Source organism: Uloborus diversus, chromosome 3 (assembly GCF_026930045.1).
Source record: "Uloborus diversus isolate 005 chromosome 3, Udiv.v.3.1, whole genome shotgun sequence".
Taxonomy (NCBI): Eukaryota; Metazoa; Arthropoda; class Arachnida; order Araneae; family Uloboridae; genus Uloborus; species Uloborus diversus.
In genome coordinates, this window is record NC_072733.1 from 14,967,454 (window position 1) to 14,993,924 (window position 26,471).

The 26,471-nt window shown below is 33.6% G+C and overlaps 1 protein-coding gene across 1 annotated transcript in view; it reads left to right on the forward strand.

Moving 5' to 3' along the window:
- LOC129218040 (syntaxin-binding protein 5-like) overlaps positions 1 to 26,471 on the forward strand; it is a 215,511-nt gene that overhangs the window by 67,656 nt on the left and 121,384 nt on the right. The window contains exons 7-10 of the mRNA XM_054852219.1: positions 8,730 to 8,813; positions 13,630 to 13,753; positions 19,667 to 19,742; positions 23,114 to 23,268. Of these exons, the coding sequence (XP_054708194.1) occupies positions 8,730 to 8,813; positions 13,630 to 13,753; positions 19,667 to 19,742; positions 23,114 to 23,268 (439 nt within the window). The remainder of the gene's footprint in view (positions 1 to 8,729; positions 8,814 to 13,629; positions 13,754 to 19,666; positions 19,743 to 23,113; positions 23,269 to 26,471) is intronic.

A 26,471-nucleotide genomic window follows, 5' to 3' on the forward strand; every position in this document is an offset into this window, starting at 1 on the left:
ATCACCAGAAATAGCTGAGGTTTTCAAGATGGTCATGCAATTTTTATCTTATTTCAGTTGTACATTCTTTCAGGGTTTTGTATCCCATTGTACAGTCAGTCATTTACTATGTTAAATAGCAGTCCTGACAACATGCATCACTGTCTCACTCCAATTTTTATTGCAAAATTTTCTGAACTTCTTCCATTTATCAAAATACTACCCTTGCTTCCTTGGTGTAAGTTTTTAACGGCAATATTTTTTCTAGGCAGTCCATAAACTCTCAAAATTTCCCAGAGGCACTCTTTACTCAGGGGTGCCCACCCCTAAGGATGCACTCCCTTAAACTTCACAAAGATTCCCCCAAAAGCAAGAGCCCCATCTCAAAAAATGATAAAAATACCCCTCAAAACTTCGATGGCACAGTTTGTGCCTCCCCCCCCTAGGTGGGCACCTCTGCTCTACTTATGCTATCAAAAGCTTTAGCAAAGTCTACAAAATTGAGGTACACTACTGACTTGAATTCAATGCTTTGCTCAAGTGTCAAAAAAATTAAAAACTGCTGAAGTCAGACTTACAGGTCTATAATTTTCTACATTAATTTTACACCCTTTCTTGAAAAGCAGCCTTATGTTAGTCAAGTTTCCAGTCCTCTGGCACTGTCCCTGAGTTGTAAGAAGCATTAAAAATATTTAAAATAACATCCAGGAATTCCTCTGCACATTTAACTAAAATTTTTAGATAAATATTATCAGGTCTTGGAACTTTAGTTGCTTTCATTTTTTTTTTTTAAATGAAATAAAACATCCTCCTTGGAAAAGAAATTAATCCTCAAGCTGTATAGTAGCTTGTGTTATGCTAGCGTCAAGTGCCGTCCCTAAACTCTGTTTTTGTTTGTTTTTTTAATTGTGAAATAATGCAAATGTAATGTAAATTTGTTTCAAACCATCTTTTCTTTTGGTGAGTCCCCCCAAACCCCAAAGAGAGTTTCCTATAACATTTTATCAAACTACAGCACTGGTTGCAAGATACTTTTTTTTTGCTGTGTTTTTAACGATAAGTGTATCTCAACAGTTGACTATGAATTTCTTAGAGACTAACAGTTTGTTGACTAGTTTGCAGTATGATTCTGGGAAAGATAAATCATGTGATATTAATTTATTGCATTTCTATGACAAGGTTACCATGGCGTTAGATAAAAAAAGTGTTTGTAATGTTGTTTATATTTATACAAATACAAATACAAAAGTGACGACCAGCAACAGGCTCTGGGCCCAGCTAGACTGGTCCTAGTCAATTTACAATCCCCAGTGAAGATCAATGGCCCTCTTAAAACTGTCTACTCCTTTGCTCATTACCACCTCTTCCGGTAAGCTGTTCCAAGGTTCCACTACACTGCTAAAATAATGATTTTTCCTAATATCCATGTTAGCCTGAGATTTAAATAGCTTAAAACAATGACCCCTTGTCCTGTTTTCAGTGCTAAACTTTAGCCCCGTAACATCTTTCGTTTTAATAAATTTAAACAGCTGAATCATGTCCCCTCGGTCTCTTCTTTGCTCAAGACTACATTTTTAGCCTTCTAAGCCTGGAATCATAATCTAAGTGGGAAAGTCCACTTATTAGCCTTGTAGCCCGCCTTTGAACCCTTTCCAATACATTAATGTCTTTCTTAAGATAAGGAGACCAAAACTGAACAGCATACTCCAAATGGGGTCTTACCAAACTTCTATATAAGGGCAGAAGAACTTCTTTAGATTTATTTGAAAAAGATCTATTGATAAACCCAAGCATCTTATTGGCTTTGTTGCTAGCAATGCTGCACTGTTGGCTAAACTTTAAATCCTGACTTATTAGGACCCCCAGATCAGTAACTTTGTCTGCCTGACTAATGACTGAACCTTGCAAATAATAACTTGTACACTTATTTCCATGCCCTAAATGTAGCACTTGACATTTCCCAACATTAACAGCCATACCCCATTTATCAGCCCTCTCCGTAATATGATCTAGATCCTCTTGCAGCTGATTTGCTTGTTCTTCATTTTCTACAGTCCCCATAACTTTGACATCATCAGCAAAACAATTCATGTTCCCAGAAATATTTTTGTGAATATCGTTCATAAAGACAATGAACAAAACAGGCCCTAACACTGATCCTTGAGGAACCCCGCTTAAGACCTCACTCCAATTAGAATAATTTCCCCTTACAACTACTCTTTGTTTCCTTCCGGTCAGCCAATTTTTTACCCAAACGAAAGTTTTCCCTCCTATTCCTATATCAGCTAATTTGCTAAGTAGAGCAACATGCGGTACCTTATCGAAAGCTTTTTGAAAATCAATGTAAACAACATCTACAGGCTTCTTATTGTCCAAAGCCATGGTAACTTTGTCATAGAAATGTAATAAATTAGTCGCACAAGATTTACCTTTCCTGAAACCGTACTGAAAACTAGTCAATAGATTATTAGTCTCTAGAAAATTCACTATCTTAATTTTCATCAATGTTTCAAAAATTTTGCAAACCACCGAAGTTAGACTCACAGGTCTATAATTTCCCGCACTCCCTTTAGACCCTTTCTTGAAGAGCGGTGTAATGTTAGCCAGCTTCCAGTCCTCTGGCACTGTCCCCGAATTATAAGAAGCATTGAAAATGTTTGCGATTACATCTGCTAATTCCTCTGTACATTCAACTAAAATTTTCGGATAAATATTATCTGGCCCCGGAGCCTTAGTCTCTTTAATTTTTTTCAAATGAAGTAAAACGTCATCCCTGGAAAATACAAAGTCCTCAAGCTGTACTATAGCTTGTGTCTTGCTGGTGTCAACTGTTGAGATAGAGTTATCGTTAAAAACACTCGAAAAAAAGTTATTAAGAACATTAGCAATATCACTATCGTCCTGAATTAAAATTCCGTGCTCATCAACCAGTATCCCAATATGACTATTTCGAACTTTCCCCGAATTAGCGTATGCAAAAAACCTCTTGGGATTCCTGTTTATGTTATCTGCCAGTCTTTGCTCCAACTCTCTTTTCTGAATCCGTACCAAATACTTAAATTTACGCCTTGCCTTACAATATTGGAGCCTATCTGCACTGTGACCTGTTTCTCTAAACCTATGAAAAGCAGCTTGCTTGTAATTTAGAGCGTCTTTAGTTTCCCTGGAGAACCACATTGGCCAAATTTTAGTGTTGACACCCTTTCTCCTAAAAGAAACATAATCCCTAACCGTATTCACTAGATTTTCCTTAAACTCTGCCGAACTGAAGATTCACATTGCTATTGTCCAATCCAGAAGAAAAAACTGCTTTCAAACTCTGCCGAAGTGCCACAAAGTCAGTATTTCTGAAATTGGGCACAAACCTAAAATTCTCTACTTTGTGCATATCAAATTTAATCCCAAACCTAATACTGTTGTGGTCACTATCTCCAATGTGTTCCCCTACACATAACCCCTGAACAGAGCCTTCCATGTCGCAGAAAACTTGATCTAAAATCGTGTCCTGTCGAGTACCCTGAGTTACAATTTGATCTAAGAAACAGTCACCAATTACTTTCAAAAATTCCTCTTCTCTGCTATTACTATGGTAAAAATTATTCCAATCAATTCCCGGAAAATTAAAATCTCCCATTATGATGACTGACCCCTTGCTAGAAATGTCACTAATAATACTAAACATCTGTTCGTCTTGACCCTGGCTTAAGTTGGGTGGCCTATAAATATTCCCCAAACGTAGTTTTTTGCTCTTATTACTAATCAACTCCATCCAAATCATATCAATCTCATTAGGTTTATCATTAATTACCAATTCGTTGCAAATTAAAGTGTCTCTGACATAAAATAAAACCCCACCACCTCTTTTACCTACTCTATCTTGTCTAAACAAATTATACCCAGCAATAGATAATAAATCATCATCACTTTCGGTAGCCCATGTCTCGGTAACTCCAATAATATCCAACCTCTCGTCTATAATTATGCTTTTCAATTCTTCCATCTTGTTCCTAATACTACGAGCATTTGTATAAAAAACCTCAAATAAGCCCATCTTACTTTTATTTAATGCTGCACAATTGTTTGAATCCCAAGTGTTAAAATCTTTTCTCTTATTAGCCACCCTATTTCCTTTTCTACTAAAATCCCGATAGTTAGTACCCTTTCGAATTCTGCTCCTTAAACCGTGCCCCCCATTCCAACTTAGTTTTTTGATTCTGAAGCCTCTAGAACCAAACCACTAACCATTTTGACCCCTGTAGAGCTCAGATGTAGGCCATCCCTAGCAATCCAATCTCGTTTACATTTACTCCATACATCAATAAACCTGATACTACGCTTAACGCAAATTTCCTTGAGTACCAGGTTCATACACCTAGCCCGTTGGTTTAACCAACTCCTATGCACTCCATACCTGGGAAGCAAACCAACCACTTCGACATTTGCCGAACAGTTGGTTGCTTTGTCCAACAGGGAATCCCATTCATTTGTAAACTCATCATTGTTACTATGGCCTACATCGTTAGTTCCCACCCACAAAGTAACTACATCCTCTTTATTAAATACCCCCTTCTTTTCAGCAACCCTATTTACATCTCTCACCCGAGCCCCTGGCAGGGCCCGATCAACACAAACTGGTGCCCAGGTCCTGAGCAAAAATTGGTGCTATCCCCATGAGAAAATCAGCACAATTTCAAAGTCAATGTTTTATACGAGAAACCTAATACACTAGAAACCTACACATTACAGAAACGAAAATGAATTAAAAAACAATTTAAAACTGCAAAAGTAGCAAAAAAGAAAAAAAAAAACTAATTCTGACATTAAGCTTTAAAAAGGCTTCTTTCTGGCTTTAACAGAGGCAAATGTATCGATCACATCATCGAAATCTAATTTTGATGTCACAGAATTTTCATTGGTCAATAAGAAAAACGCCTGTAAATTATCCTGAGAAACGCAGCTTCTCAAACGATTTTTGATTCTTTTCAAAGCTGAAAAGGAACGTTCACTTTAATAGAAAAAAAAGGAAAGAAGTAAGTTAATTTAGGTTATTTTAGTGCCCCTAAATTTGTGGTGCCCATGTCCGCGGACCCGCCGGACCGTGCGTTAATCAGGCCCTGGCAAACAACATCTAGCCACCTTACGTTTAACTCTGCCTATTGAGTTTCCCACCTCACGCACCATTGAATCTCCCAAAATTATACCCTTTGTTTCCCAGTCAGTCGCCTCAGCAATAACTTTCCCCTTTACCTCTGGAATTTTCCCACTATCTAACACACAACTAATTCCCACATCCTTTTTACTAACTTCCTCCTTTAATTCTGGAATATTCCCACTATCTAACACACAGCTAATGCCAACCTCCTTTTTGTTAACTTCCCCCTTTCCCTCTGGAGTGTTTACCCCATCTACACGCCTACAGCCTAATGCTAACTCACCCTCCAAAGTAAGCATCCTAACTCTGATTTCTGAGAGTTCAACACAATTTGTGCAAATGAAATCCTTCTCAGAGTCATCCTTCCCCTTAAACAAGCAGAACATCTGACATAGGTCACAAGAAATCCACTTGTCCCCTTTACCACTTTTAACCTCCTTCATTATGCATATAACTCCCATTCTAGCTCAAAATGGTACACTTAAAAAGTCAATACAAAATTGGAGAAATAATGCTAATTATTAGAATTAGAAAGCATTGAAAGTAAAAGATACAAATATTACTAAATCCTAAGACAAGCAGTAAATTAAAATAAACAAGTTACACCCTAAACAAAGCAGTCAGGCTTAACAAGAAATCAGCACAATTTAGGCTTAGCTACACAGAATAGAAAAACACTTTAAGAAAGCAAGTAAATCAAAAATAAGACATAAAAGCACAAGAATACTTAATTATATGATAAAATACAATAAAAATACTGAAACTAAAGTTGTAAAATAAACAATTACAGTACAAAATCACTTATCTCAGGAGCAGCCACGGAGTAGGAAGAAGGAGAGAAATGTTCTACGTGATTGCTAGTGTAAAAGTGGCAACGTTTGTTCACTATTTCCAGAGGGCGCTGTATGTGCACCGCTCCCGACAACCGCAGCAGATCAATGTAAGTGATGCTAAGTTTCTCATTTTTTTAGAGGCAGCTATTAAAGAAAAAAAAGAAAAAAACTACTGGAAATTGGTTGTAATAAGGGGCCAATATAGTGGACGATGTACGGCTTTCGTCCACAGGAAGTTAGTGCAGTATTTTGATGGAAAAATTTATTTTATTTTTCATCACCAACTTGCCGAATTCGTCTGCTATTAATATTGCGCTGTGCGATGTTTTATTTTTTACGAGTTGGAATGTTTCTATTCCTGTAAATAATTGACGAAATGAGAATGTTGTAGAATTAATTACGTGAATCCTTTTTTTAATTAGTTGTAAATTTCGTGACATGTTTCGAGAACTAATTAAAGCGAAACAATTTTTTGCTTTCACGACCTTTAACAGATAAAAATAAATGTTAATGATCTATTCACTTAACTTCAAGCTGATATTGATTGTAATAATTTTATTCACGTGTTTACTCACTGCCTAAACAGAATTGTTATCATTATTTTTTTTTTATTATTGCATTTTTTTCGACAACCAAATGGAAAAAAAAAAATCGAGAAACCTTATTCATTTAAAAAATTATACCTTGGAACGCTTTTTTTGAGACAGTTTGTGGGGTTTTCTGTTGAAATTAATCATGTGTATTTTTTAAATGAAAAAGGTTTCCCGATTTTTTTTCGATTTGGTTGTAGAAAAAAATGCAATAATAAAAAAAAAATAATGATAACAATTCTGTTTAAGCAGTGAGTAAACACGTGAATAAAATTATTACAATCAATATCAGCTTGAAGTAAAGTGAATAGAACATTAACATTTATTTTTATCTGTTAAAGGTCGTGAAAGCAAAAAATTGTTTCGCTTTAATTAGTTCGCGAAGCATGTCACGAAATTTACAACTAATTAAAAAAAGTATTTACGTAATTAATTCTACTACATTCTCATTTCGTCAATTATTTTCAGGAATAGAAACATTCCAATTCGTAAAAAATAAAACATCGCACAGCGCAATATTAATAGCAGACGAATTCGGCAAGTTGGTGATGAAAAATAAAATAAATTTTTCCATCAAAATACTGCGCTAACTTCCTGTGGACGAAAGTCGTACATCGTCCACTATATTGGCCCCTTATTACAACCAATTTCCAGTAGTTTTTTTCTTTTTTTTTTGCTTTAATAGCTGCCGCTAAAAAAATGAGAAACTTAGCATCATTTACATTGATCTGCTGCGATTGTCGGGAGCGGTGCACATACAGCGCCCTCTGGAAAAAGTGAACAAACGTTGCCACTTCTGCATAGTAAAGATTTATCTCCTTCCCTTTAATCTCCTTGGGAGCAGCAAAAACACTCCCCAGCAACTTTAGCGCCCTCTAGCGGCGAAAAAAAAGGAAATTGGAGGAAAGCGGATGGAAGTAAATTTATGGAAAGCATTTATTGCAAAATGCTTTCCATAAATTTACTCATGTTGCTCTACTAAGCAAACTAGCTGATATAGGAATAAGAGGGAAAATTTTAAGTTGGGTTAAGGATTGGCTAACTGGAAGGACACAAAGAGTAGTTGCGAGTAGAAATTATTCCAAATGGAGTGATGTGTTAAGTGAGGTTCCTAAAGGATCAGTTTTAGGGCCTCTTTTGCTTATTATATTTTTGAATGATATTCATGAAAGTATTACTGAAAACTTGAACTGTTTTTCTGATGATATCAAAGTTTTAATGGTTGCAGAAAATGAAGAAGAAAAACAGCTGCAAGAGGATTTAGATCATATTACAGTAGAACCCCGATAATTCAGATTAATTCAGATCAACCCAATCCAGAATATTGAAAACCTGGATTTTTTCTGAAGAATGAAAATAAATAAATACTGACTGAAAAATGGTGCTACATTTAGATCATGGAAAAAAGCAAACAAGTTATTATTTACAGGGTTCAGCCATTAGTCGGGCAAAAAATATTATTATTCTGAGTGTCCTAATAAATCAGGACTTCAAGTTTTGTCAGCAATGCAGAATTGCTAGTAACAAAGCCAACAGAATGCTTGGATTTATCAGTAGATCTATTTATAACAAATCTACATGTAAATGCTTAGTAACAACAAACACGTGTGTGCTGTTCTCTGCAAATGTTTGCAATTTAACATTATATTTTTCTTTAAATTTTCTGCACAAAGGTAAGGTAAAACACCAGTAGTGGCCACTTCAAGTTTACTTTTGTACTTTGAAGAAAAAAATGAACAATAATAATGTGATTTTTTGTTGGTGCTTAATGTAACTATCATATTGAATCAATTTTATTCATCAGTTATTTGAATTTAAAGTAAGTAATGTCAATTCTTCAGATGGGAGAATGTCAGATATGGCCACTACTGAAATATTCAGATTTTAGAGTCGCCACTGCTGGATCAAATTTGAGATTTGAGAAAAAAATTGAACAAATTGAAATTCTAGCATTTTTAAAAGTTGGAAAGATTTAGAAAGCATTGGGCTATAAAATGCTCATTGAATTTCAAGAGGGGCAATTAGTATTGTAGACCCACAGTTTAAAAATGTACTTCACTGTGGCCACTACTAGTGCTTGAAGTGGCCACTACTGGTGTTTTACCTTATTTCTTTATTTCATAAATATTTTCTTGTTCTTACATAGTTATTTATTTATTTTTTTAAATATTACAGCTACTCATTGGCTATGAGAGTGGAAACATAGTACTGTGGGACTTGAAAAATAAAGCTGTTGATTGCAGGTTTTTAAGTTCTGAGGTATGATGTCTGTCAGAGTTCTTGTGAATATCTCTTTAATATCACGTAGAGTATGTGCCGAAAGATTATTAAAATAATCTATGTAAATAAATCAATGTGTTTGTACTAAGCGTAGTGCTAGTCATAGGAAGAGAGACATGATTGCACATGCATTCAGTAGTCAATATAGTGTGGTACACTGTCCCAGAGTTTCAGCTCATCAGTAACCATAGTCATAAGGTTACTTTTTATCAGCCACAAACACCTTTAACCATTAACTGGGTGAAATTTACCCCTAAATATTGGATAATTGGGAATTATAGGGTGCAATATATTTGTTTATTTAAAATTTTAATTACAAAAATTCAAATTATGATTGACAATCTGAAAAAACTAAACAAACTAAAGTTGACATGTTTCATGATTTCTCTGATACTACTATTAATAGGTTTAACCCATCCTTCACAATATTACCCCGTCACGGTGAGTGACCCTGGAACTTAAATCTATCGTTAGGAGGCCATGTTATATATCAATAGAAAGGTCTAATTTTTAGCTTCATAATATTTTTTGAATTTTCATTCTACTATAATTAGGAGAGAAGTTACAGTCATTTGCAAGAACACACTTTTCATTTTTTGCAAATTTTAAGTTTTTTTACTTTCTTATATTTCGGACAACTTTTAAAATAGAAATCTAAAAATTAGCAGGATTACTTATCTTGTCTTTGCCCTCCATGCCAAATTTTATTGAAATCGGAAATGGTGAAGTCAAGAAGTTGATTTTTCTGACATGGAATTGCCCATAGGCAACTAGTCGTGCAACGGGGTAAGATTGCAAGGGATAGTTTACTCCTAATAAATAGTAATAAATCCCGAAACATATCAACTTTAGTTTGTTTAGTTTTCTTCAAATTGTCAATCATTATTTAAATTTTTTTGATTAAAATATAAAGTAAAAGAATATATTGTACCCTTTATCCAATATTTAGGGGTAAATTTCACCCCATTAAAGGTGTTTGTTGCTGATAAAAAAACACTGGCTCAATATTTTTAAGAGTTCTATTGATGTTTAAAGAGTTATTCCTATTGGCAATTCACACTTGGGTTGGGTTACTTGTAACTGTTGAAAGCTGTAACCAGAGAAGGCCATGAGTAATGAGTACTCCTACTGGTGTTTGTATAAAGCAGAGATCAGTGATAGTTTGTCACATGAAGGTTGTGCTTGAATGAAATTCATAGGCCTCACTTTACGTTGATTGTTTTCCTCAAAATTGAAAATAACGTTGGAAGGTCAATATGTTTCATTGGATGCCGAAGTTCAGACAGCCGTGATCAAACGGAGACTGCCAACCGGACTCTTTCTTCATGAACAGAATGAAGAAATGGACAAAACGATTGAGTAAATATGCAGTTGTTAACGATGACTGTGTTGAGAAATGAGTTTACAATATGTAAGAATAATAAATTCCCTTTATCCTGATATCTCTGTTATTTTACCTTGTCTGAAACTTACTTTATGATATTGGAGACCTTACTGATTAATCACCCCTCGTATGTTCCTTATACAAAACTTTATTTTACTACTAAATTTGTGCAAATGTACTTTGGAGCACAGACATTATCATGCAATATTTTTGAAATTTACAACAGTTTCAAGTCTTTATAACTTTAATTAAAAATAATAAATTTCGCCATATCTACTTGAATATATTTTTATATTTTTTCATTTTTGCACTATTTTAAAGCCCATAAGGCTAAACAAAAGCTGCTAATCACCCTTTTGTCTATCCCAGACTCCATTTTGACTTGTTTTGTCATGACTTTTTTGTCTCGAGTTAAGTGAATATTTCATGACACTTGATATGTGCTGGCATTATAAACCTCGGTATTGTTCTTTATTACATACTCTTTATTACTATGTATTTAAGGAACTCAGAGACTTCACCTTTAGTGAAATAATGTTCAGAGAATTTCACAGTGCAATAGAACTGCACTTTCTGTTGCCCATCTTTTTTAGGCATCTAAACAATGGTAGAAGTGGGTGTATAAAAAGTGGCATGATGACAAAAGTCTTTTTGGATTGAGCATCTCCCTTCCAAAGGAAAAAGATTTGAAGAAACAAAGATCATTTAATATTTCATTTTAGTTTAACAAAGAAAATCACTAGTTTTAAAGAAGTAATTTATATTTCCTGTTGTGAACATTAGACCAGGGTACAACATTTAATATTATTTAAATGAACAGTCTGCGTCTTAGTTTTTTTCTTGGAAGCTGAAGTATAGTAATAACTCAATATCACATACCTATTTACACTGCTCGACATTGAAATTGCCATTAAATGAACAGTCTGCGTCTTAGTTTTTTTCTTTGATGATGAAGTATAGTAACAAGTCAATATCACATACCTATTTACACTGCTCGACATTGAAATTGCCATACCAAGAAGGAGTGGTCTGGAAGGGATGAAATTTGACTAAAAGACAGAGACAGCAAGTAACGATGAGTTATCTTTATTTTGATCCGATATTCAGATTACAGAACTAGAATGATGTCTACTCAGTAGGATGTAGGACCACCACAAACAGTGATGAATGATGAAACATATCTAGGTATGAAGTCAGTAAGAGTGCAATGGTATTTTGAGAGATGGCTCCCCATTCCCTGTTAACCACTTGTCAAAGTTCGTCCTTTGAGGGAGGCAGGGGATTCAAACCATGGTCGTCTCTTAACTGCACAACACATCTGCTAGCTACCTTCACCATGCATGTGCTTTCAGAAACAAGTATCATTTGTTATATAGTTTGAGGGATTCTGAAAATGAAAATTATTTAAAATGTCCAAATGGATACATTTGTTTGTTTTTTTCTTTGCTGTAGAGTTTCAAGATCTTGTAATTATTTTTCAAAGGCGAAAATAGTGTTGCAAATTCTGGAAATTTTTAACGCTTGTGAAGCATTGATTCCGTTAAAATATTTTGTAAAATTCCAAGTAAATTTATAACAATGTTTAAATTTTTTTATTAAATTAAAAATTATTTTTGCGAGTTAGCTCTAAAATAGATGATGGGGCACTTGTGAACGCAACATCTAGGGGCACAAGTGAACAGCTCCCATGGCCGCTTTCCGTAATAGTGTAGGATATTGTAAGTGTTAAAAAATGTGTAAATATTTATAATTATTATTTTCCTATAATCAGTTAGTAAATTTATTGTTAATCATAATAAATACTATTAAATATTTATTTATTTATGCTTATAATTTTATTTTTTAAATTTTTTTCATTATTAAATAACTGGTCAATAATTTAGTGTTACATAATACTTAAAGAAAATAAAAAGATACAAATATTTTCATTGTATTAAAAACGGAAGTTCAAAATCGTTTTAAAATACATTATCAAACAATGTATGAAGCTTAAAAAACAAATTATATACAGAATAACCCTTACATAATAACAAATTTTTTTTATTATGTAGTCATAGGTTTCTTCTAGTCTATTCAGTGATCAGAACTGGCTACGAGACTTGAAAATTTGACAGTGATCAGTTTCATATTTGTTAAAAAAATATTTTCTTAGTAGAACAATAACTGTACAGTTGAAATTGATGCAGTATAGGTTACAAACCCTTCAACATATTTGTTATTTAAGTATATGTTTCATATTGAAGAATTTTCCTTTAAAATATGATGCTTTGCCTGCACTTTTACCCGTATTCATATGTGCCCCATGCCTGTTCACATGCAGTGCAACAACTGCAGACGTTTTTTAAAAATACCATAAAGTAAAGAAATAATTTTTTAAAAAATTACATGACACAAAGAAAAATTTATTCAATCATGGGGACACTTTTGCACTGAGAAGTTGATAATATTTTTTGAAAAATAAAGAAATGAAAAAAATTGTTCACATGTGCCCCCTTTTCCCCTATATATATATATATATATAATAACAAAAGTGAAAAATATTGAAAAGACCACACCAAAAGCCCATAGACGCGCAACACAGCAAAACAAACAAGCCAAGTAAATATAAGAAATATGCAAGCCAAATAACAAACATTAAGCAATTTATGCAAAAAATAATGATGAGAAAAAGGAAAATTGCAAGCAACTATTTAATAGGAAAAGACAAAGTATGAATCCAGAGCTCATCAGTTGTGGAGGATTCAATAAATATGGTCAAAAGACCAAAAAATTTTACTATGAACTAAAAGAGATTGTCTAAGCTCCAGTACGTGCATTATAGAGTAACATTGAATTGCTGATACCATACAGATTATCCAAGCAATAAAAAGAAAAAATTTCTACTTTATTTACAATCTTTAAAAAAATAAATTTAAAAAAGTTCGCCAACTATCCCCAGTCTCCCCTATATCTTTCAAAACAAATCTTTCAGCAGCCAAATTATATTGAATTTTCCTATAAACTCTGAGAAATAATTTTTTTGGCGGCTAAAACATTTTCATGGCTCCTAAGAGTTTAAAATTTTTGTTGGTCTTCATATGTACGTAAATTTAAATATACACACAAATTAATATATATATATATATATATATATATATATATATATATATATATATATATATATATTGGCCCTAAATTTAGCATATTATAAAATATTTTGAGAAGAGAAGCTGTCAGTTTAATGTACTTATTATAGGTACAGTTATAGTGTAACAATTTTATGTAATGTATTGTCTTTTAAAGTATTGACTATATTTTTTAAATTAATTTCACTATAAAAGCCCTGTCAAAGGGTTTTTGCAAATATTATCATACTAATATTTGTGTATTTGTTTGTTTTCCCCTTTGTTTAAATTTTTTTGTTATTTTTAGACTTTAAAAAGTGCTTCTTGGCATCATGAAGGAAGACAATTTATGGCTAGCTATAGTGATGGAAGTATTAGAACATGGAACATTAGAAATTCGGTCAAGCCGGAATCAGTTATGTATCCTCATGGTATGCCAATACCTATCTCGATTTTCTTCCCTGTTGTGTAATTAATATAATCCTTCTCTGGCAACTAAGATTCTGAAATCATGTAGTTTGTTATCATACTTTTATTTTGTGGATCACTTTATTATTTTATGTCTTTTTCCCTATTATTGAGGTGAAAAACATCCATACTGTTATCTTGCATAGAAAGTTTTTATGCAAAGAATTGGTTATTGATAGCTTTTAATTACTGAGTATTGTTAAAATTTTCATATTTTAAGTAATATTCATAAAAAAGTTTGGAAAAATATTTGCAAAAGCCACTTATATTTTAATTTTTAAACAGTAATCATTTGTTTCCTTTCCATAAAGTGTGACATAATATCAGTGCTTTAAGGAAACAATAATGTAGATAGGGTTATTTGTTTTCAGAAGCTATCAAAAAATATTTAAGTAGAAACTAAGCTATGACATGCTTTTTTACCTGGGGGGGGGGGGGTCTCATAACATATCCCATATTCGTTTTATTACTAGTCTGTAACCTGTAAACCAAGCAAACATTTTTTCTGATATAAAACTGAAAAGAAAAATTTCAAACTGAACCGGAAATTTAGAAGGATAAGTTTAGTGAAAACTAAATATACAGGGTGTTCAGTTTTAACCTGCAAGACCATTATTTTCACAACCGTTAGTCCTAGGTGTATACTTCCAATTGCAAAAAAGTTCAAAATCAAATGCAGAGTTAAGATATTGAAAGTTTGAAGCAAAAATAAAAATGAGTCAAAAAATACAAAATTTAACTTTTTATACGAGCCCCAGGACCCCTAACTTATATTTAAAGAAATAATCTTCATTGAAAGATATTACTAACACAAAAAACTTGACATTTGTGCAACCTTAACTCAGGGAGATATTCCAGTTTAAAGCTTTAAGGGGCCATACTAAAGATGAGATTGAAACTTACCGCCCTTTCAGAAGAATGACAGGTTGTCAAAGTAAGAAAAACAAAGTACAGTTGGCTCTCTGTTTAACGACTTTCAGGGGACCACAAAAAATCGTCCTTAAGTAGAAAGCGTCCTTAAATAGAATGCTTTTAATACTATAGTGTAGTGTTCACTCTAGAAAAAAAAGGGCAGGGTGCTGGTCTTTGAAAGGGGCACTTTTTGTTTTAAAAAGGGCACTTTTTCAGCACAGTTTCCCCCAGTCAAGACCAATGATGCACCCCTCAAAAAGTACTGAGTCGCCCCTTCTCCAAAAATATAAAGAGGAGAAATAACATCTTGAAACACCTTGCAAAAATTCAAACAGCATAATCTGCACTATGACCCCCTCCCCCCGATCGCCACCATCACTGACTTCAGTATTAAATATCATTATTTCATATAGAAAATGTATTTGCCTTTAGAAAACTATTAGCCCCCCCCCCCCAAATAAATGTTTTCCACACTCCATAGGAACATTTAGATTATGCTGAAACTTGGCTTTGTGTGTTTTTCAACACTTTTCAAGCCTTATGACTACCTATCCTATAAATTCTAGGCACTTCAAAACCCTTTGAATTTCAATTCAAGAACAATATTTAATTACTGATCTCCCCTTTCTACTTAAAAAAAAACTGCCTAGTTATGTGCATTGTGCCTTTTTAGTAGACATCAAAACTGTGATGAATGTTAATTCTCCTTTTTAAATATATTACACTTCAAACAGAATAGTTAAAATACTAGGTGTAGTGCTTCAAACATGCAGTCGTAGCAAGGTGCAAAACAAAAATAAGCAGCTTGGACCAATCTAAGATTTTTATCTCAGACAATTTTTGTGAAAATTATGTCAATAAGTTTTTAAAATAATCTGTTATACGAATCATATTCAAAGATAATAAAAATACTTAGCACAAAGGAACAAAAAAAAAAGATTATTTTGCAGCAGAAAATTTCCCTGGCAAAGCGATATTTCCATTTCAAACGCGCTTTTTTTTTTTTTGAAATGGGGAAGGGGTTAAAAATCCAAGAGGCAAAAAAACACCCTTGTATTTTAGCTCTGTAAGCTTTGTACTATATACTGCTTAGGAAACAATCAGAAAGTTAATTTTACCGAAACAGATGTGAAAAGATTGCTAGCTTCACAATCACTAGCAATACGCTAAAATTACTAAGCCTAATTTACACGCGCTAACGAAAAACGGACACAAAGGGCTGAAATGCTAGGAAAATGTCCTATTCCCTCTCTTATTGTTGATTCTCAGAAGATCAAGGATGGGGATGAATGAAACAATGATCCCTTCCTTCTCAGAGAACCACACCTCTTCCCACACTCTGTCAAATACTCACCTTCAATAGAAGGAAGAACATGCCTTTGTTTCCTACTGATAAGCCTGTCAGAATTCCTAGAATCTCATCCCCTTCCCCTCTTAGCCTTGGTGTTTGCTTCCCCTTTTATTTATGGGGCCGTTTTCAGCAGGATTTGTTTTCAGGATGAAATTCTGGGAATAATGATAAGAAATGGGCGTTTTTGCAGACGATCGCTGGACAAGTAAAATTGCGACGATACTTCAGTCCAAATGATACTTGAGGCATCTTTGTAAAAATACAGGGTGCAATTTTCATTTCTCTTAAAGGGCGGGCGCATTTTGAGATCTAAAAAAAGGGCAGGGGGCATTCTGCTGATGTGGAAAAGGGCAGGGCGCTGCACCCTTCAAAAACGGCCTAGTGGGAACACTACTATAGTGGACCATCTGGGACCATGAAAAGCCCTCGTTGAATATAGCTTCGTTAAACACAGAGCCAACTGTATTTATATTTTTCATTGATATTAAAAAATAAATGCAAATGTTCTGCCATAATATGCAAAGACACACGACAAAACCTCAACCATGCTCTATCCACAAGTATAATTTTAAACACTGTTAACTGCTATATTTTCCTCCAAAAGGCGTTATTGATGGCAAGTGAAAACTGGTGTAAGTCACAAAACTCTGCGTTTCATATCTTGATGAATATTGGTTGTACTAATTTCAAACTTTTTGTTTTGTAGTTGTTTTTCAATGGAGATTATTTCCCTAAATATAAGTTAGGGGACATGGTATAGGGACCCGTATAAAAAATTAAATTTTGTATTTTTTGACTTATTCTTATTTTTACTTCAAACTTTCAATATCTTAATTCTGCATCTGATTTTGAACATTTTTGCAATTGGAAGTATATATCTAGGACTAATGGTTGCGAAAATAATGCTGGTTAAAACAAAATGCCCTGTATACAGTTGAACTTGTTTATCTTGAATGCCGAGGGTTCAGAAAAAAAATTCCAGAAAGACAGGTTTTGAGATACAGTCAGATCCCGACTTACACGAGGGAAGCGTTCCAAGACCTCTCGCGTAAGTGAAAATTTCGCATTGTGGAACAACGTATGTTCAGAAATTTTTTAGAAGAATACCCAATTATTTTAGACATTTGTAACCCCCCCCCCCATTGTTTCAACCCATTTCTTAACTATATATCACTGTATCTTGTAAAGAGAACTGGCTTTTTACTGTATTTTAGAAAATGAGTTATTATTTAACTTAAATTATGATTATGAAGCACAAAATCAATGATCAATAGGAGAGAGAACATGAAACAAAACAGTAGGGTACTTACATTAAGTGTTGGTTGGTTAGGAAGAATTTTACAATTTAATTCTATAAACTAAGTTAAGACCAACTAGGTTAGAGGTCATGGTATGTCAGATTTGGAGATGAGATAAAAAGGCAAAGTTTAAGGCAATGAGAATTTATTAACATTTAAACAATTTAACAAGAGTAAATATCACAAACTATGAGCTGCCAGCTGCTCATTTAATAAGTACAAAAAATATATCACCGGTTAGAGTCCTCAATACACCATACCTCCACTGCAGGTTCTCCAGTTGGTGATAGTTGAATCCCATCTATTCATCTCGTTAACCAAACATGGAACACTCGTTTGCAGACATCCATCAGGATTCGGACATCGGACCACCTTATGACAAGCACCAGCAGATCCCCGGGTATAAATAGCTAACCCGGCCATAAAATTTTAAAATGATTTGCAAAGTCTTCACCTACTATACATCAGAACACCAGGACTTCAAATTCTATTTTGACTAGAAATGCACCCACCGCATTGGCCTCATGAGGCAAATGCCTCTACAGGCAGAAACAAAATATCCCAGCCACTGGAGGAAGTGACTAAAACACTGTGATTGGTAAGAGAGAGAGATCGAACCATCTTTTTTCCTGAGGTGTATTTATTCGGTGGCAATCAGCACACCTCTTCGATGATGTCATAAACCTTTACTTTAACTTCAACCTATTTGGCATGTGAGTCTTGTAATTTTCCTCCATTGAAAGTTCATCTCTTAATTTGAAAAACTAACTATGAGCAGCCTTAAACAACTCAACACAACTATTATGAATGTAAACAACAATGTTGGTCAGCCAACATGGCTGAATGCCGGCAAGCTTCAAATCCTACCTAGCAATGAGATTATTTTTTTCCCGCAGAAAAGAAGGCTAGTACTTTCATTAAGTACATTACAGTATTATAATAGTATAGAGCAGTAGATATAGTAAACTTAATTATAATTTTTAAAACATGAAGAAAATGGTAGTTTATGCAGTGCAATCAGACTCTTATCAGTGTTCTGACAGGGCATGCCCATAAAGAAACTTGTCAGAAGAAGAGGACAAAGATGAAAGTGTGATGGTTTATCTTCGGCATTTTTAGTATCATCCTGGGTTTTTTTCGGTGGATCAGAAACCTTTATCACAAAGGTTGTTATCTTTGGTTGCCTTAGTTTTTCGCAAAGGTGATAAAACGCATTATATTTTGATCTTGCGTCTCTGACAGTTTTAGCATTTCTCTTGCATATGTGCTCATTTGGTTAAGGATTTCAAAATTCAGTTCAGGCTGCTCCCTTTCAAGTTCTTAATCTTCGTTTTCTTCCTCACTTACAGATTTAACTCATTCTGCTAGGTCAGTATCCTGACAGAGTTTTGCCATGAGCTCGTTTATATCCTCTTCCTTCACATCAGAGAAGCCTTCTCGACCGAGATGTTTTGCCTACGCCTTTTGAACTGCTTCACGGTGAATGTCTTCAGGAGCAAAGCCTTTACGATATTGGGTCAACGTTTCTTCCAACTTTCATTGGTTGTCTGTGGTTTCATGATTTCTAATGATGTGCCTATGTTTTGCAGTGCAAAGGCAATTGTGTATTGCTTCCAGTACTTTTTCAGGTTGAAATTTTCTACACTGTTCATTGCTTGTACAAGGTTTTGGAGACACTCCCTAGTAAAAAGGAATTTAAGTGCCTTATAACACTTGGGAGCCATCATATTTTATCAACATTCATATGTAGAATGAAAATAAAAGTAAGGAATTGGAGAGGTTTTGTGTACAAGTACACTAATTTAAAGCAAAGTGTGTGAACTTCCGTTATTATTTTTATTCCGCAGATTATTTTTAACTGCCCTAAATAATGTCGCAGACTGGATAAAAAGTTTCTGATACTGGGATCATACACAAGTGGTTGCACAAGCTGCTGATTTCGGGATAATTTTGCCATTCTGGCTAGTCATTCATTAAAATAACTAAAAATTTCTCTCACAAAACTGCTGGTAATAAGTTAAAATTTATTAGCAAATTAAAAAAAAAAGAAGATAAATAAAAAAGAAGCAGCATTTGTATTTTTATAATTTATGAAAATTCCCTAAATAACCTAAAACTTGAGCTTGCATATTTTGTAATTTTTATGGTTACTTTATGCCGAATTTCATGAGTGTAAGTGTGACAAATTTTATTTAGGTACAGCACTCTTGCATTTTTTTTTTTTTTTAATCATTCCCTTACTATGAGAAGAATTTTATTTCAGGGAATGAATCATATTTGATTTTCTTAGTTAATATATGCTTTTTATTTCTCAGCCAAATCTTCTAAAGATGGAAGCCCTGAGCTTTGCCATTCTATTACAAAAGTGGAGTGGAAAACAGCCCGCGGAAGGTATTCTCTTTTAATTGATACCCTGATTGCATGTTTTCAGTGCATGTATTTATGTGTAATATTATTAACTGTTTTTCGATGTGCTTCTGGATGAAGGTATCTTATAGTTTTTCCAAGTACAATGACTTACCAAAAGCAGATAACAGTTGTTTCTGGCTGTAAAAGCAAAATATTGAAGAACACCATTTCTTGTCAAGAACAGTAGGTAGTCAAGTTACTTTTCAATCTGGATAATGTGTTTAACTTATACAACTAGCTTCATTACACTTAGCAAAATCAATTACTAATTATTTTAGAAGTTGAAAGTGAGCTATATACATAAACGGCTACTTCTGTAAATATGTCCAGGGTAAGCTTCAAAATTACTGGTCCGATTTTAAAAATATTTTCACCATAGATAGCTACATTATCAGGGAAAAACGTAGGCTATAATTTATTCCTAGAAAACTTAGTTTAAAAAAGTTATGATGGAAAACAGTAAATTTCATGTAATTTCCCCATTAAATGATTAAATATAAAACCCATTGTTACAAAATTCATTGCCTTACAACACGAATATTAATAGTAATCATAATGAAAATTTTGAATCAAGGCTTCTCTGGAACAAGCATGAAATTTATTGCTTTCTTAGGATTTTTATCCTCATCTATGCCAATAATCGATACCGGGACTAAGTGAAAAGACAATTGATTTCGGCAAAGTTAGAAAATAGAGAGTGTTGATTGCCTCAAATTACACAGGCGTTCAAAATTCGGGTCATAAAAAAGTGATTGTATGGTAATCCGTGACTTTTATTCTATTGAGTGCGCTGATTTTAAATATGACATTAATTTTTCTCAATCAAATAAGGGATTTTCACCCATTGGGATTTAACATATAGGCAAAAAGCCTATTTTTTCTTATTTGGGGAGAAAGAGTCTTTTCAAAATTTCTGTAGGTTTATTACTTATAAACAAGTTTATGCATCAAACATACAATTGGAAATCAGTTACTAAATATATATATATATATATATATATATATATATATATATATATATATATATATATATATATATATATATATATATATATATATATAATTTCATCAAAATAAGAACATAGTGATAGTTACAAGTATTCCATTATAAAGTAAGGCAATATTTTCAACTGGCGCTGTTTTTGCAGCCAAAGATTATGTAATAGTACTTTTCCGCTTTCACCACGTAACCAAAATATCACCTTTAGAAAAATCTCTAAAACTTTTGTTAAACTGTAAAATAATTCGCTAACTAAATTAGGCAAATCTATTAACAGCACAAAAACTTCCATTAATTTGCCTTTGTGCACAAATTCAAACACTCTTCAAGTTTTACTACTTATTTCGGAGACATTTCAGATGAAAATGTTTAGCATTTTATGGTCAGCAAAAATATGTCAGTATTTGGCAACAATATCTCATTGACAAAAATTAGTAACAGACAGTTTTACAAAGCTTACGTTCGACGAGCGCGACCGGTTAGTTAATCACGTGACAGCAATGACGTCAGCAGTTACTAACCAGTTGTTCACAAACCAATGCTTCATCAGTCGCTTTCAGTTGATCACTGGTTACTTGCGCAGACATGGCGCAGACGAATAACACGCAGGTGAAAATTACTTGTAATTGGTCAAAAATGTCACTTTCTCTCAACCAATCAACCAGCTTAAGTTGCAGTTGGCCGGTAGATCAACCGGTGAGGATCATAAACGACATCAGAAGCAACCAGTTAACTGGTAGCTCTCAAGAACGCTGCGGTTAGCAACCGGTTACTCATTGGTCGACCGGTGAGGTTCGTCAAACTCAAGCAAAGTAGGCAAGGGGAACATAATCCAAGGTGTCCCAAAGCAATTACCATAAATTTGTTAACATTTTAAGTCGCACCAAGAACTCACAATAACTGAAATTTCCCAAAATAACTAAGGCAAGTGTAGTGAAATTACGGACGGCTACATTTTTTAAAACCATTTGTATTTCAGTTGCCATATAAAATATGTTTTAGACTATGTTCAAAAAAATAACTGATAAATATTTTTAAACAACTGAAGTTTCATATTTTGGGAATTCTTCAAATTTTTATATGCTGAAACATTTAATAAATGTCATGCTTTTGTTTCTAACTGTTTGTTCTTAACACGATTTCGTTCTTTATACTTATTGCTTTTATGGGAAAGGAAGAAGCTCAATTTTGAATCACATCAAAGTGGGGGTGTTTTGAGTTCTCTCAGTTAAAACAGAAAATGACTACAAATATAAATGTGATGACCAGCAACAGGCTCTAGGCCCAGCTAGGCTGGTCCTAATCAATTTATTACTCCTCAATGAAGAACAATAGCCTTCTTAAAGCTATCCACCCCCTTGCTCAGTACCGCCTCTTCTGGTAAGCTGTTCCTAGTGCGTGCAGAGACTTTTTGCTTTGCCCTTGTATTATAATGATCTGCCACTGGACAACATATTTTCTATGCTATTTTGAAGTATTTAGTGCTATAAAAATATAAGTGTTATATAAACTTTGAATGAATTTTGTTTTTATTTGTATCAATTTTGATACCTCTAAGTCATATAAAAATATATGTGCATTATTTTGATTTTGTTTTCAAATTTCTGCCTTAAAAAAAGTATTTCCTCCACTTCCCAATCCCCTCATAACTGCGTAATGAAGCAGCAAAACGTTTCAGGATAAGTAAATCTTTAAAAGATAAAAAAAAAAAATTGCTGTCAAACCTGTTAAAAAAGGCATACGTGCAATAATTTGTAGCTTATGTCAGTGCACAAAATACGACTATTGCATGTATTAAAATGGCAGTCCAAGAAAACTCCTTACTAGTGTGAATCCAGTAGTAGTCCATCAGGTTTATACTGCATATTGGGCAAAATAATTGAAATATGTGAAAGATGTGATGCTACTTTTTCAATGATTATAAAAGAAATACTTCTATACTAAACAGAGCTCTTCAGAAGCTTTAAGCTCTAAATGGTTGTTTAGTACTCTACAGTTCCTGGATAGTCCAAACTGATAAAACAACTCATAATAATGTATTTCATTAGAAAGTTTTCTACTTGCGTCTTTCAGTGCCAGTAGATGTTACGACTTCTCTTAAATTGTCATAGATTGTTTTCACATATAATTAATTATATATGATTTCCGACCTATAGAACTTAAAAACAAACAAATATGTGCTGTTCTATTGAAGTCTAATGTAATGTAGTACTTACTAACATGATATACAAACTATATTCAAATAAAATATAATTTTTTTTGAATTTTAGATGCCATTATCTGTCTTGATTTTGTTTGTGAAATTCCAGCTAAAATATTTTTTATAGCTAAGTGAAAATACTTTTTTTTTCAGTGATTCATTTATTGCATTTTCTGGAGGGATGCCATTTGAGAAAGGCAATCAGAATCCTTGTGTTACTGTTATCCATGGTAAAACCACTACGGTGCTTGAAATGGAACATAGTATAATTGATTTCATAACTATGTGTGATACACCTTGGCCAAGTGGTAAAAATATATTTTTGAAGTTTAATTTCTGGAAACATTTTGTAACTTTAAACATTGTGTTTTATTTTATGCATAGTGCATATTTATGAAAACCTTGCATTAATATGTGTCAATAAAAACATTTAAAATTTCAGAAATAAATCTTAATGAACTAATTCTTACCATAAAAAGGGGTGAAGTGGATCACTTTTTCAGGTTTTCAGGGGTCGAAGTAGTTCTATATATCCTATATTTCCTATATTTTTGAAAAATGTCTTAGATTTCCTATATTTCTGTTTTTTTTTTTTTTTTTTTGAACCAGGAGGACATTAATTCTACAAATTTTGGTGCATGGTACACTAAAGGAAAAGATGATTTTACAGCTTTTTGCCATTTTTGCAGCTGTTCAGTGCCCATAAGCAATAGTGGATTTTCGCAATTGAGACAGCATGCTAAAACATTCAAGCATAAAGAAGACTCTGAAAAACATCAAGAGGATCCTTCTCAAGCTCTGTTTGTTCTTAACACAAGTGTTAAAGGGTTCAGTATAGATATAAAATTAAATAACAGTGGAATTAGTACTTGGATCATGAGTGAGAAAGAAAAAGTAAAAATTTTCTTTGTTCCAATGTTATTTAATTATTTCGTCTATAAAGTACACTGTTTTTTCCAAAAATTATTCTTTCAACTACAGGAAAGTCATTTCAGATGTAAGGAATAATTTTATTTGAGGTTTTTTTTTAAACAAAATCATTGATAAGAATAAATAAATAATATTTGATATGTATTATTTCTTTTTTCATAGCAAAAATATTCATATAATGTGTCCTATATTTGTCCTACATTTTTTGCGAAAAATGTCCTATATGTGACAAGTCGGTCACTTCTACCCCTGGGTTTTTTTAAATTTACTCGCAAACGAAAGCATGAAAAAATCTGGGAAAAAATATATAAATTTTTACATTCCTCCGAAATAGTACTATCCAACGGAAATTATTCTACATGAATAATAACATTTTTTATTTAATCTTAAAAAGTGATCCATTTCACCCCATATCACGGGGTGCAGCGGATCACCATATGATTTCCAATTTTCTTTCAAAAATAAAATATTTTGATGTTGCTACAGTTACAAATTTGTAAAGTTTACAATTTGGAGGGTGAGTGTGGTACAGTAATTAGTCGACATTATGGAGGAAAAGTACCCAGGAAAAATCACGGGTGTAGATGCAAGTGAGTTTGAAGTTTCAACAATGTTGAAGCAAGGTAAATTTTGGCAGTGGCCTGAAAAAGAAGATAAGATTTGGTATCAATCTTCAAAACTTATGAAGAAAATAAACCCTTTGTTTTATCTCAATTTTATGATGTACTTGACTCTCTAAAGTTCAATTTTCAACGTAACGTATATCTACCGTTAAAATATAAGAGAGGTAGAGTATGGTACAAACCACCAAAACCTATATGAAAACATTGAAACATGTGCTGTACCTTTCTCACCCGCAATGAGAGGGTGAGAATAGTACAAAGAAAAACTGCTCTGGAGGGGGTGTGGGTAAAGTTTCAAATTTATTCAGGGTCGGAATCGAAAGCCCAGGTCCTAAACTATAATAATAATGCAATTTCATTTTTTTTCGAATGAATGTTGAGTAATTACAGTCAGAAATGTACTAAAACTGTACCATAGTCACCCACTTTTAAGGTAACTATATTGTCCTCCCTCAAACAATAAAAAAGATTGTCTAAATCTTAGTATTTTAAGTAACAACTTCAAATCTATTCTGAGGGAGTGCCCTCCTCCTCTTGTGAACAACGTAAAAGATTAACAAAACTCTGGCTTCAACTTCGAAATTTTCTGAGGGTGAGCCTACGAAAACTCCCGTTTTAACATTATTGAAGGTTGGCTAAAATTGCGTTTTCAAAGCTTATATTTTGGCAAGTTTCCAGAGAATGCCTTGTCTCTTTTCCCCCGAACATCAGCTGGATCCTGGTTGTCATCTAAAACTGCTTTTCTCTAACTATAATTCTAAAATATCCCAGGCATGGGTGCAAGACCTTCCGTCTCAGGACGGATTTCCGTCTTGGACAAAATTTCCGAGACGAAGGTCGGGACGGAAATAAATTCGCTGACTTTAAGTTTTTACTTAAAAAAGAAAATTTGAGTGTTTGAAAAATATGCTTTAATATATTACTGGACCGTTCATAACCACGAATTTACATCGACATGCTCTCGGTTTTCCGCCATGGGCTTGTTTTGTTTGCAACGTGCTTTTGGAGGAGTGACTTTTCGACTTACGCCGTTTGTCTTTTTTTAGGTATAGCTGTGTTATTTCAAACTCACTGCATTGCAGACCGAGGAGTTGCTCGCTATTCTTCCTGATTTTTCGAAATAATCGGCTCTAATTGAAAACTTAGCCTTTTCTTATGCTATTTTCGATCATCTTTTCGTTTTTTTTTTTTTTCATTTGCGCGTGTTTTTTTTTTTTTTTTTTGCAAACTTTACACGCATTTATGAAAGCTATGTACGCTCTTAAAATGTTTTAAGAGTTGAATCTGAATCACCGAATGAGAGTGATTGCTGACTAGATGAAATGTTTTCGCCACAGCAAAGGGCATCCGCATACCAGGTAAAACGGAAACTCAGGGATTTTTTATACTTTAATGGAATTGGGAATTTTGGAAATAATCGAGGAAAAATTTCAAGCTGGTTGGAAACACCGATAGGTAACCGTTCCTGCATTTTTGACAAAGACTTGAGGAATCACTAAATTCCAATGTCATTGAATCTAATACTCGCTAGAATAGACATATGGGGAGGGGGAGAGAAAGGAAAGGAGAAAAATAAAGGCAGCACGAGTTTGTGAAAAAAACGCTGCTCTTGCAAAGAGGGTAAGTCCGCAAATTGACTCATGATACTGAGATCTTAAAACGTTTATATTTTGGACAATCTGAGAGGAGGGGGGGGGGGGCTACTAAAGGACTCCAGCATAAAATATCGAAAATGAATTGAAAACCATTTTTGATGCTCGGAGTGGTGCGATATTTCTCCTCTGCAAAACTCTTAAAAATTTAAAAGTCAAAAAGTTTTAGGCTCTCTTTAATGATGTAAAAGTAGGGAGGGGGAAGTTTAAAAAAAAAAATCAAACTGGAGTCTTAAAAACACTAATTTAGGCAATCTTTGGTGAATGTATGAGATAAGGTTTTGGTGTTCTAACATGAAAATGTTT